At 41.7% G+C, this 14,613-nt stretch overlaps 1 protein-coding gene across 2 annotated transcripts in view; it reads right to left on the bottom strand.

Annotated features, from left to right (window-relative positions):
- Positions 1-8,734: 8,734 nt before the first annotated feature.
- stx6 (syntaxin 6) overlaps positions 8,735-14,613 on the bottom strand; it is a 17,574-nt gene continuing 11,695 nt past the window's right edge. The window contains exons 8-9 of one of the 2 annotated variants that reach the window (XR_014569429.1): positions 14,330-14,586; positions 8,735-8,971 (exon numbers count right to left, since the gene is read on the bottom strand). Coding sequence is in view for 1 of the 2 variants with exons in the window: in XM_083767939.1 (XP_083624065.1) it covers positions 14,510-14,586 (77 nt within the window). In the remaining variant the exon portion in view is untranslated. Of the gene's footprint in view, positions 14,587-14,613 lie in introns of both variants that reach the window. The other variant, XM_083767939.1, reaches the window with a different exon arrangement.

Genomic DNA, 14,613 nt, shown 5'->3' with positions numbered 1-14,613 from the left:
ACCAGTCGACTTCTACGTACCGGAACAACACATTGATGAGAGGGAATATGTTTTGCAATGCGATGTCATTTTAATAAATGTGGCAAACGTTTCAGTCACTGTGATCTACAAACACGTTATAATACTTTCATGCAATCTGTTCCATTTGAATATTCACTCTTTGATTCCGGGGAACATGTATAGTGTGGGACATTGAGTGACGGGAGTTCAGAGTGTACGTGGTCCGACACATTTATTCTCAAACGCAACAGAAAGTAAGCTTGCATTCATAAAATGTCCAAACAAGAACTCAACACGGATTGTTGGTCGGTGTAGAAAAGGGGTGATTGTTGCTGACATTCGCTGACATACATTTTTCCCGTTATCAGACGGAAATCACACTTGTGTGAAGTGAGGGGCGCTCTTATCAGCTGAGAGCTGAAAACCTCCTATATATACACAACATATCAATGTTTGTGTTTACACTATGACGTAAAATTGTCCATTCATTGTCAATGGGAATATGATGCCTGTGTAGGACAAAATGTGCGCACATACACCAAAAGCTGGACACAGGAGGGCTCAAAAATAACCCAGAATGCCTCTCCATTCCCCCTATTCACTGTATTTCTGCCCACGCCCACCATAGGAGCACCATATAAAGGTTTATCCTGTTTAGCAGTATTGCCATGTTTGCTGATATTAAACTTTAGGCTTGTTGTGTATAGTTGCTTATTTGGGCTTGCTTCCTAATGTTTTTTTTTTAATATGTTTTCATGTCAAGGACCCCCAGATTAATATTAATGAATGTTGGCCAACCAATGCCAGTGGAGTCAGAGGGCTGGACATCTTTTACATTAACCGTTTCAGTTCGTACGACGTGTGAGACCGTCATAAGGATCCCGAAATATTAGTGCCTACGACGTCTGTGGACGTCCTAGCGACGTCCTAGCGACGCGGGGCGAGATAAGAATATTCAGAATTTTTCCTATTTTTTTTTTTTGGCATTTCGCTTTTCGCTTTCCGTATGCTAACGCTCAGTGCAAATATTAGCTTGTCATTGACTCCCATGTTAGCGCGGCGGAAAGAATGACTCGTATCTCCTAATCCTAATATATTAAGATGATCGGGGATGTGAGGTCACTTAGTAAAGTCAACTTTTTTAGGAAAGTGTTTCCGGTTCATGGCTTTCAAAGTAAAAGCGATCAGACAACTCTGGCACCCCGGAGCTTCTATTTTGATGCACTTCCGGCACTAAATTTAAGACGCCGCACTGCGGCAGCGGGCCGTGCACGGTTCTGCATCAGGAGTGGGATGGAAACCCACTCCCGTGTCTCTCTCTACTGCCCCCCCTGTGTTAGACTCCCTGTCTCTCTCTACTGCCCCCCCTGTGTTAGACTCCCTGTCTCTCTCTACTGCCCCCCTGTGTTAGACTCCCTGTCTCTCTCTACTGCCCCCCTGTGTTAGACTCCATGTCTCTCTCTACTGCCCCCCTGTGTTAGACTCCCTGTCTCTCTCTACTGCCCCCCTGTGTTAGACTCCATGTCTCTCTCTACTGCCCCCCTGTGTTAGACTCCCTGTCTCTCTCTACTGCCCCCCTGTGTTAGACTCCATGTCTCTCTCTACTAGGGCATTCATCAAAAAAACGATTTATCGATTTATCGATAAACGAGTCACGAGTCGACTCGCAGCAGCGCGAGTCGAAAGTTGAGCCTTTTTTTTTTCCTCCCCTTTTTTCATTGCATTCAGAACGCGCCCTTAATTAAAAACCAAATGCAGCTGTGTAGGCTATGTGGCTCTCAGCGCGCGGTGTCCCACTATTGAGACTGGCTGAAGTCTGTTTGAACTGCGCTGTGTCAGAGAAGTAACAGATAGAAGCACGCAAACGTTACCCCCAAACGATATCCCCCTCACCTCCGTGCTGGAAATATAACGTCTGGGTTCCCGAGGCTACATGCATGCTGACGCAATGACTGTCTGTTTCTGGCTAAGCTTTACGCGCAGCGCACATGAACCTCTCCGTCTCCGGTCAGTGCGGGTTGTTGTTTATTTGCATGGCTCAGAAAATGAGTAACAAATGAGAACGTTATCGAGTTGTGGAGGAGGAGGAGGAGAATAATAATGTCATATCTCTTATTGTGTTCTCGGTGCTGCTGCTGCGCTGTGTGCCAATACCACTACTTTACCTGGATAACATCATCTTTTCATTTTGACATGATTCACATTAAATAATAATCCTGTACCGGAACCGCGTGTAGCGTTTGGTTTCATTAACGCGATCGTCACAAAATAGCCTACAGCTGCTGCTGCTAAAGATACAAAGATTGGACATTTTTAAACGACGCAAAACTTAGAATTCCCCTCTTGCGTACCAGTGCCACGTGTCCCGCGGACCGGCACCGGTGTTTGGGAACCTCTGATATAGATGATACATGCACTGTGACTGTGTCATATTGGAGAGGCCACTGAATGCTCAGTGCTATGTTTGACATGCTCCGTATTTGAGCGCGCGGCAGCTCCACCCGCCCCTGTTAAATCCCCCCCCCCCCCCCCCCCCGCGCCCGTGTGTTAGACTCCATGTCTCTCTCTACTGCCCCCCTGTGTTAGACTCCATGTCTCTCTCTACTGCCCCCCTGTGTTAGACTCCCTGTCTCTCTCTACTGCCCCCCTGTGTTAGACTCCATGTCTCTCTCTACTGCCCCCCTGTGTTAGACTCCCTGTCTCTCTCTACTGCCCCCCTGTGTTAGACTCCATGTCTTCCATGTCATCGGCGATTGACGATGTATTCGTGTCATAAAAGTAAAGTGAGAACAGCTCAGATCTACAAGCTCTTAAGGTGCCGGTTCCTGCCTGTTTTTGCAGCTCCGTTCGCTAGGCGTTGAGAGCTTGTAGATCAGTCTGTTTCTGCTGTGCAGCCAGGGTAACTTGCTCCCTTGCCTCCCCGCACCGGTCCGTTGGAGGCTCGGAGCGGAGCCCACAAGCTCTGAACACTAAACCGACTTCACAACATCATTTACAATGTAGGCATTAACACTAAACCGACTTCACAACATCATTTACAATGTAGGCATTAACACTAAACCGACTTCACAACATCATTTATATTGTGGGCTTTTAGCAGATGCCCTTAATCCAGAGTGACTGTACATAGCACTAAGCTAACTTCACTCTGTTCCTCTGGGGACAAAACACTAAGCTAACTTCACAACAACCTGAATGTTCTGTTCCAAAACTAAACCCACTTTAATTACTTCACAACATACTGTAACAACCTGACTGTTCTGTTCCAAAACTAAACTCACTTTAATTACTTCACAACATACTGTAACAACCTGACTGTTCTATTCCTCTGGGGACTAAAACTAAACCGTCTTCCTGACTGTTCCTCTGGGGACTAAAACTAAACCGTCTTCCTGACTGTGGAGAAAACACTGATAATAAACAGCAGACAGGATGTCACTGGTCTTCATCATCTTGCTGTTGAGGTATGAAATGTAATCAATACTATAATTAAATGTGTGAGTACGTACTGTATTACTGTACTGTATTAAACTGTATAATGTATATTGTATATGTACTGTATTACACTGTAAACTGTTATAATGTATATTTATATGTACTGTATTAAACTGTATACTGTTATAATGTATATTTATATGTACTGTATTAAACTGTATACTGTTATAATGTATATTTATATGTACTGTATTTACACTTTTGAACAAGTGCAATATCCCCTAACCTTTCCCCCTATATGCTGCTATAAGGACTCCTGTTGTGCAATATCTGTCTCTCAATGAACTAATGGTGCTTTTTAATTTATTTGATTTTAAAAGTGGATTTTAGATTTTAATAGTATTTTAGCTCTATTTTAACTAGCATACTTAAAGCCAGTGAAACGACATTCCGTTCTCTTATGCATTTTATGTATCTGCTGAATGACAATAAAGCCATCTATCTAACTGTATACTGTTATAATGTATTATTAATATGTACTGTATTACACTGTAAACTGTTATAATGTATATTAATATGTACTGTATTACACTGTAAACTGTTATAATGTATTATTAATATGTACTGTATTACACTGTAAACTGTTATAATGTATATTTATATGTACTGTATTACACTGTAAACTGTTATAATGGTATGTATATTTTATTGTGTATCCACAGTTCAGGTCAGATCAGAGATGTGAACATGATGACAGCTGCTGTCTTCAGTCCAGAGATACAACATTCTGACGGTAAAGAATTATAATTATAAATAGACCTGTACGTCTACCGGCCTACTGTACGTGCCCAGCACAGTACAGTACAGTGCAGAACATTACAGCACAGTACAGCACACTACAGTACAGTACAGTCCAGTCAGAATGGGTTCTTCCTTTTTGACTTCCCAGAATGAATCACTGAATCATTTTCCTTCTTCTCTTCCTGTCTTTGTTCTTGCGGCTTCCTTAACGTTTCACATATTGAGCTTTTATTGTGATGTAATCTCTCTATAAATGCACCACTTATTGACCACCTGTTCTTTAAGGTTCACACGTTGAGCTTCTAAGTGTTTTTTGTGGCTTTCGCCTGTATTTTATATTTTTTATGGAGGGACAGACAGACAGTAGGCGGACAATAAATGGGGAGAGAGATATGGGGGGGGGGGGGGGGGGGGGGGGGGGGAGACATGCAGTAAAGACCGTCGGGATCGGGAGTCGAACTAAACTTATTCGACTAAAACTAACACATCCCAGGTGACTAAAATGTGAATAAAACTAAATGAAAACCATTCAAGGGACTAAAAGTAATTTGCTGCCAAAAACAACACTGTTTGCTACTGTACAGTATTACAGTATGTACACTAGTCTATAATATGTTTTTAGACTCCATAAAGGGTTCAGGTTAGATTAGGTGTTCTTGTTGCTACAGTACAGTCTATAATATGTTGTTAGACTCCATAAAGGGTTCAGGTTAGATTAGGTGTTCTTGTTGCTACAGTACAGTCTATAATATGTTTTTAGACTGGGCCCTAGCGGTTCAGGTTTAGGCGTTGTGTTTTCATTCTGATTGTAATCTGTTCTTTCCTCTTCTGTAAACAATAGAGGATGTTGGAGCTCTTTCAGAAACGCTCTGCCAAATAATGACAGACCAGGAGATTCTTCAAGTTCTCTGGCATGCAGCGCGCTCACGTCTAGCGAGGGTTAACTAGGGTTAACTAGGGTTAGGGTAAACTAGTGTTTATGTAATGTTTGTGTTTACTGTTAACCCTAACCCAGGAGGGGCTCAACAACACTTATTTTAGGCTTTAGGCTTATGTGGTGAAAAAACACGTATCTTAGGATCTCAAACAAACATCTGGAGTGGAACTGACAGAGCGTTCAGCGCACGGCAGACATCTCTTCCTTACCTCACAGGTGTTAGCCATGATGACGCTAACGCTCCGATCCACTTCTCCAGATCCAGTCCAGTCAGTCCTGTCCACTTCTCCTGATCCAGTCCAGTTAGTCCGGACCACTTCTCCAGATCCAGTCCTGTCATTCCGGTCCAGTTCTCCAGATCCAGTCCAGTTAGTCCGGTCCACTTCTCCAGATCCAGTCCGTTCCGGCCCTTGGGTCCAGATCCTGTCTTCCATGCAGCCAGATGAAGGATCCAGGCACTACATCCTGGTGTGCGTGGTGACTACATTACCCAGAGTTCCCTGCAGGGCGGACGTGGTGTGGTGGGTGGATGACAGCGTGGTGCAGGTGGAGCGCCACAGCGCCTCCTCTGTCCTGGAGGTGTTGGTGTCCTCAGGGAGTTCAGTGAGGTGCGGAGTCAGTCTGGGAGGAAAGCTGCACACACACACATACACACTGTAGACACACACACACACACACACACACACACACACACACACACACACACACACACACACACACACACACACTGTAGAGACACACACACACACACACACACACACACACACACACACACACACACACACTGTAGAGACACACACACACACACACACTGTAGACACACACCCCACACACACACACACACACACACTCTGCAAATCATCATCATTTTCATCTTCATCTTCATCATACTCTCGCGGACGCCCTGAACCTGAAGATCGCAAAAAAAAATCAGAATTTCCCCACATTTTGTTTTCCAGATTTTGTGAGCTATTTTTTTAAGCAGCCATTGTTTTAAATAATAATAATAATAATAAAACTTTATTTGTATAGCACCTTTCATGACATGAAATGCAGCTCAAAGTGCTTTACAGAACAATGGAGAATAAAAGAAAAGCAAGGCAACGACATTAAAAAACAAGCAGTAATGCAGTACAGTGAGGACATGAAAAATAAAAAATACAAGATCAATTAAAGGCAATGTTGTAGAAGTGGGTCTTGAGCTGAGCTTTAAAAATGTCTACATCTAAATAATCAATAATTATCCTGAGTAGTGATTAAATCTGCTTATTGTAACTGCTTTGTTGTTGTAAAGAAATAAAACTTTGATTTGAATCCAGAAGTCTGTTGAAGATGTCTAACGTTTTTATTCTTTAGTCTAATTCATGTATTTGTAGTTTATTCTTTAGTCTAATTCATGTATTTGTAGTTTATTCTTTAGTCTAATTAATGTATTTGTAGAACTCCTGCCTGCCAATTTAAAGGCTTTGCTGCCACCTTGTGGTGATAACGGTACATAGCAGAATGCATTTTATCAGTTGGTGGAAAAAGTGCTCAATGTTTTTACTCAATACTGTAATATAGAACTAGTAGAAAGTAAAAATATCAATACTGTAATATATGTAATCAGTGGGACTGAACCAATACGTTTCATAGCACCACCCCCTCAGCTCAGCATATAACGTAGCTAGTCAGGCATAGGGGGAGGCTGCGTATTACCCAGGTTGCCCACTTCCGGCGTCTGTTTAAGCTGTCTGGCGCCGCTTCATGTTTGTGTCCGCGTCGCCGTGTCGAGACGTTGGTGGAGCTCTGACTTAGAGCGGACAGCCCTGTCATTGTAGGCGTGTTGGTATACACCGACTGCTAGAAACAAAGTAGACGCTGTGAACGAGAGCCCTGCTATTGTGTGTGTGTGTGTGCGTGGTACACACACGAGCTGGAACGAGAGACTGCAAGTGTGTGTGACATGAGTCTAGACTAGAGATGGCGTTCTGAACGAGCAAACGCGCACTGTACAAACAACCTGGGATGCCCTGACACCTGTTAACAGGGACTGTGTACTGTTGAACCGCTGTTCTTTTTTACCTTTTTGTTTTGGTTTTTAAACTCTATGCTGCTACAGTTTTATTCTTTTGTATTAGATATATCTATCACTGAAATAGCCCAGGTGGCTTTAAACGAGTCCCGCATTGTCATCTTGACCAACGGCTGTAATAGGCTACCCTTAAAGACAGACATATACTTGGTTAATGGTTATGCTGTAGACTGGCACTTGATTACTGACCTTTTTGCTGTGTTTATGGCTTTTAGCCTTTTGATATTATTTTGCAGTGATCTTTGCTGTGTTTAAAGTGTTTAATGCCAATTACCTTTGGCTCAGAGTGGCTTCGATTTGCTGTGCTAACTGTGTGTGGAATTAATCAAATAGTACATCTCAGTACAGCTATTTACCCAAGTTATGATCTGACTAATTAAGCCTGTTGCAATCTATATTGGTGACATTTGTAAATGTTTTTATCAAATGCCAATACTGTGTATCTTCTCTGAATAAAGTTATATTCCATGAAGCAACCGACAGTTATTGTTCACTCAAACTGAACACTTACCTTGTGTATTCCGGGTCTCCCACCCTGTAATTGGGAGTGGCGTAGTAATACTGTGACATTAGGAGTACGTAGCGACTCCACTTGGTTACATATAGAACTAGTAAAAATATCAATACTGTAATATAAATATCAATACTGTAATATAGAACTAGTAAAAATATCAATACTGTAATATAGAACTAGTAAAAATATCAATACTGTAATATAGAACTAGTATAAAGTAAAAAGTCCAGTGCAGCCGTGGACAAACAGGCTCTGCTGCCGTGGTCATGATGAGCGCACCTCCCGTTCTGGAGGTGTGTGTTTTGAATTGCTATTATTGTTCAAACACAACAGGAACCAAGGATTATATATTTCAAGGGCGAGAGATCACAATAAAGATCCTAATCATTCTTCCTCCACACTGGGAGAAAAACAGCATCTTAAAGTTCGATGGGGCATTTTTTACACGTGAGAACTTTTCCATTGCATCTTATGAGAGGCAGGGTTCTTGTGCTGCCGCTGTGCGTGCACATCCTGTTTCTTATCAGTGTGTCGTCTCTTAAGGCGTGTATTGTAGTTACCTTGCCATGAAGTAGCCTACCTTCAAATGTGGACAAGAAATCTGAAATAATTGATAATGATCAGAAATCGATAACCCAGAGCCAATCAGACGCTCTGAATCCAGAGCCAATCAGACGCTCTGAATACAGAGCCAATCAGACGCTCTGAATACAGAGCCAATTAACATCCATTTGATTCACACAAAGTTAAATAAATACATTATTGTTGGAAAATATCTGTGTATATATTAGGTATCTATTTGGCTATAGATTGCCATCTGATTGGCTATAGATCCACTCTGCTATCTGATTGGCTATATAGATCCACTCTGCTTTCTGATTGGGCTATAGAACCAAACGGGTTATTGCCATATAAGGTTAACAAAAAAAGGAAAAACAATCACTACCTCTGTAAATAAAACGACCAATCACGTCATTCAGATTATTTATTGAAATGAACACCAGTCTCAACAGCCAATCAGAAATCAGCACACACGGGGTAAATAGTCTGTTGTTGTTTTTTTTAGGGAGGGGCATAAACAGTCACAAGCCCCGCCCCAATTGCTGTGATTGGCCGACTTGTGCGTCAGAAGCGCCGTTAAGCTGATGACATCCCAAAACCAGACCCTCCCCCACCACACATCACAGCCAATCACAGCGTACGAGCTCAACTGGCATCACATCAATAACCACGCACACGCACGCACACACAAACACACACACGCACATGCACACACGCACACACACACACACACACACACACACACATGTGCACGCACGCACACACAAACAAACTGAGATGATTGGTCATATCTAAGTCTTTGACCCGCCTACTGGGACCAGCTAATGGATTTGATTGGACAATTCCTCTGTGTGTTAACAGAGATAAACAACAGGATGAGAATTCACATCAGCTAAATAACAGAATAATATATGATAAAATATGATAATGAACGCATAAATGATACAAAACCGCAACACTGACAGAATAGCCTCGCGTTGCCAGACTGTTTCCTCTCGCGATGTTCAAACGCTTCCGTCGTACAGTCTGGAGCAACGGAAGCTCTGATCATGAGTCAAATATAAATGCTACCGTCATACAGTCTGGAGCAACGGAAGCTCTGATCATGAGTCAAATATAAATGCTTCCGTCATACAGTCTGGAGCAACGGAAGCTCTGATCATGATTAAAATATAAATGCTTCCGTCGTACAGTCTGGAGCAACGGAAGCTCTGATCATGATTAAAATATAAATGCTTCCGTCATACAGTCTGGAGCAACGGAAGCTCTGATCATGAGTCAAATATAAATGCTTCCGTCATACAGTCTGGAGCAACGGAAGCTCTGATCATGAGTCAAATATAAATGCTTCCGTCGTATAGTCTGGAGCAACGGAAGCTCTGATCATGAGTCAAATATAAATGCTTCCGTCGTACAGTCTGGACTAACGGAAGCTCTGATCATGAGTCAAATATAAATGCTTCCGTCGTACAGTCTGGAGCAACGGAAGCTCTGATCATGAGTCAAATATAAATGCTTCCGTCGTACAGTCTGGAGCAACGGAAGCTCTGATCATGAGTCAAATATAAATGCTTCCGTCATACAGTCTGGACTAACGGAAGCTCTGATCATGAGTCAAATATAAATGCTTCCGTCGTACAGTCTGGAGCAATGGAAGCTCTGATCATGAGTAAAATATAAAGCGGAAGTGGAGCCTTCTCCCCACTTCCATTTAGTCTTTACAGTCGTGCACATTTTTCCTAATATGAATCCAAATCATCTAAGCATATATAGCTTGTTGCTCAGCAGGAATGGAAATACGAAAATAAGCTCTAAAGATATTTTAAATATCTTTTAAAATATATATTTTCTTTGTGAACGGAAATGACAAACGGATCACTCGTATTTTGGGAGGTGTAGTTGGAGAATCTATGTAGCATTCGGAGTAGTGGAATAGTTTGTCTGGCTACACAAGACTACTGAGACACAGTGTTGTAGGACAGACAGACAGGTCATTGTTCATTGTCTCAAATAAAACAATATAAAGTATTGGTTAATGAATAAAAAAGATAAATGATAATTAATACATTTTGCATTGTTGTTTTTCTTTTTTGTGCTACTTCGTAAGTCACACCTTAGTGGAGTTTGTCAACGCAGCATGACGCGTGTCATATCCTGTTTGTCAACATATCAAACATGTCACTTCCTGCCTAGTAACCGTAGTACCTAGCATGTCAAGCTAAATAAAAACATGAGTACATTATAATAGTGTACTAGAAACTAGTACACTATTAACTAGTACATGTATATGTATGTACTGTATAAACAGAATACTAGAAACAGGTACATACTCTAGTTAGTACATACTGTAGTGCATACTGTATAGTGTATTAGTACATTAGTGTTGAAATGAAACAGAGCCGTTTGTTCAAACAAACAATAAAAACGATAAACAGTGGTTTTCAAAACAGTGGAGCAACACATTTCAAAATAAAATGACTGAGTACTAGTAACGTATACTAGAATATAGTACACCACAGAATGATGTACATTGTAGTGAAGTACACAGTTCAATACTGTGTTTGTAACACCACAATCTGTAACTTAAAACACTTTCCCTGCAGAACCCGACATTCCCAACCTTTTCATTGATAAGGAACTTAAGGAACTTCTCTGCGGATCACGACATTCCAGACATTTTGTTTCCTGGGACAGAGTGACGCGGATGACGCGTCGGGATGACATATAACCGGACATCGATGAGTCACACTGGCTTGCTGCTAGGGCTTCTGGGAAACTGAGGCGCAACGCTAGTCTATGGCTCGTAATGGCGGCCGCGGGATGTTTCTGGACACTACAACAAACGATCACAACCTTTTAAGGAGAACTTTCATGAGACGTAACGATGATCGTAGCGCGGTGGTTTTTCAACAGAACGATGATCGTAGCGCGGTGGTTCTTTAACAGAACGATGATCGTAGCGCGGTGGTTCTTTAATGTAACGATGATCGTAGCGCGGTGGTTCTTTAACAGAACGATGATCGTAGCGCGGTGGTTCTATAACAGAACGATGATTGTAGCGCGGTGGTTCTTTAACAGAACGATGATCGTAGCGCGGTGGTTCTATAACGTAACGATGATCGTAGCGCGGTGGTTCTATAACGTAACGATGACCGTAGCGCGGTGGTTCTTTAACGTAACGATGATCGTAGCGCGGTGGTTCTTTAACAGAATGATGATCGTAGCGCGGTGGTTCTTTAACGTAACGATGATCGTAGCGCTGTGGTTCTTTAACAGAACGATGATCGTAGCGCGGTGGTTCTTTAACGTAACGATGACCGTAGCGCTGTGGTTCTTTAACAGAACGATGATCGTAGCGCGGTGGTTCTTTAACGTAACGATGACCGTAGCGCTGTGGTTCTTTAACAGAACGATGATCGTAGCGCGGTGGTTCTTTAACGTAACGATGACCGTAGCGCTGTGGTTCTTTAACAGAACGATGATCGTAGCGCGGTGGTTCTTTAACGTAACGATGATCGTAGCGCGGTGGTTCTATAGCGTAACGATGATCGTAGCGCGGTGGTTCTTTAACAGAATGATGATCGTAGCGCGGTGGTTCTATAACAGAACGGTGATCGCAGCGCGGTATATAATTATATATAACAGTGTTAATGTAGTGAATACAAGGTTATCTGTTAAGGTACAGTTTGTTAATACAACTAGTATATTTACTGTATAGTATACAGTATGTAAATACAACATAACTAGTATTATCTGTACGGTTATCTCCAGACATGGAGGAGACTCGACTTAATTAAGACTCGAGTCACAAATCTGAAGACTTTAGACGTACTTGGAGGTCAAATCAGACAACTCAAAATTGATTGACAGGTGTCTTGACTTGACCTCAGCCCTCTTCAAGTCTTTACAAGTGACTTGGTACCTAAAAATCTCACCCGTGTATGCGTGTAAAGTGAGTGTTGCAACTCCGTGTGGGGGTCCCTGGAGGTACCCCAGGAACGTGTGGGGGTCCCTGAAAGTCCCCCAGGAACGCACCCAGGGTACCGGCCCGGTTCCAGCGAGCCGCCCCGCGTCCAAAATGGTTGAGAAATGACAGAGTTACCGTGTGTGGGTCCCCAGGGGGTCCCTCTGTACTGTACTGTACTGTACTGTACTGCACTGTACTGCACTGTACTGTACTACCCCAAATCATCATATATAAAGTTAATATGTGTGTGTGTGTGTGTGTTAGGCTGTGCAACAGTCAACCCAGCCAGGAACAGACCCAGCCAGGGACACACATAGCTGTCTATAGGAGTGGTTGCACTTGCACCGCTCAAAAACACAGCAACGTAAGACTCGTTTGGGACTTGAAAGGTTCAGGACTTTAAGACTTTACGTCAGTCTGAGACTGAGACGGATTGGACACTATACGCACCGCCATCTTTATTGTAGTTATTTTAGCTGCATTATTATTGTAGTCTTTATTGTAGTTCTTTAGCTCCACCATCTTTATTGTAGTTCTTTAGCTACGCCATCTTTATTGTAGTTCGTTTAGCTCCATCTGCGTTTTTAGAGCTCTGCTTCAGGAGACATAAAACTTACAGATTGTAGCTTTAGTTTAAAGTGCAGATGATATGATCATTATTGTTAATTAACTCATTAATTAAACATGAGACACACTTTGACTGGATTGGCCGAGGCGTCATGGAACCAATCAGGTCGTGTTTCTGGTTTGTTTCCTAGCAACAGAAAACTGTCACTCAAAGGAGAGCTGGGCGGTGACTGAGAACGTAAACATGACATGTTGTAAACATCGCATTATTCCTTTAACATTAAACGATGAATGTAAACATGACATGTTGTAAACATTGCATTATTCCTTTAACATTAAACGATGAATGTAAACATGACATGTTGTAAACATGATATGTTTATGTCGTAAACATCGCATTATTCCTTTAACATTAAACGATGAATGTAAACATATGTTTATGTTGTAAACATGATATGTTTATGTTGTAAACATCACATTATTCCTTTAACATTAAACGCACAACATTCATTCATTATTTAATATTTTAACGTGTCAATAACTAATAAACTGCTGCATAATTAAGGGACATTTGGAGTGTCAACAAAAGCATGTTTTGATTATTTATGGGCGGGAAAATACGTAAAAATAATAAAATCTACAAGATTGAGTGTTCTCTTTATCTTTTAGAAGAAAACATTTAACACTAACATTTTAAACACCTGTTTAATCAGACCAGTGTGTGTCCAGTGGAAACCTCGTATGAATCTGATCTCAGGTAAGAATGGGATAAGATGCATTGTGTTTTACTGTGTTTAAAAGTTACATGTTTCATAAATATATTCTGTCCTAATAAAGTATTGTAATGTAATGTTCATTAATAAACTCTGTCCCGTCAAAATAAACCAATAAAGAAAAAGAACATTTTTGAAATATTTCTGTAATGACTATTCAGTTCAGTCACGTCATGTACAGTAAACGTTACGAAGATAATAAACTCTACGAGCGGAAGGAAAACCGTTTTAAGATCCTTTAAGCCTTTGAACCGTGATCACGTGATCATTTCAGTCATTTAGTTTTAAATGTACTGCCTTTAAGTTATTTCATGTTGTAACTCTGATTGTTGCCCCCGCGACCCGACTGCGGACAAGCGGTTGAGGATGGATGGAACGGTAAATTAATCCGTAATGGATCGTGTTCTATGAAACGTTGTAAACGCAAGGGGTTTCCTCTCAACTCTAAATAAAGGTGGTGACGCTGGCCCTGCTGGACCCTGGATGATGGGAGATGTAATCTTTAACTCATTACTAAGCATAGCTGATGGGAGATGTAGTCTTTAACTCATTACTAAGCATAGCTGATGGGAGATGTAGTCTTTAGCTCATTTATAAGCCTGGCTGATGGGAGATGTAGTCTTAAACTCATTTCTGATCTGAATTCATTTCTAAGCCTGAGAATTGTAGTCATTTCGTAGGCGACAATTTATCTTCTTACATTAGTACCTTTCCACCATCAGCTGATGCTTCATATATATATATATATATATATATATATATATATATAGTAGATCAGGTGCGCAGGTGTATGAGGGTTTGTAGATCAGGTATTCAGGTGGATGAGGTCTTGTAGATCAGGTGATGAGGTCGTGTAGATCAGGTGGTGAGGTCTTGTAGATCAGAGAATGAAGAAGAGCAGTAGAACAACGAAGAGGATCCCCAGCAAGACTCCGATGGCGCACCACTGTCTGCGATCTGCGAATAGATTACCATAAATGTGGA

The sequence above is a fragment of the Protomyctophum parallelum genome (genome assembly GCF_964188405.1).
Source record: "Protomyctophum parallelum genome assembly, chromosome: 6".
Taxonomy (NCBI): domain Eukaryota; kingdom Metazoa; phylum Chordata; class Actinopteri; order Myctophiformes; family Myctophidae; genus Protomyctophum; species Protomyctophum parallelum.
Note: the sequence above shows the minus strand (reverse complement) of the source record. Positions and strands in the feature narration are given on the sequence as shown.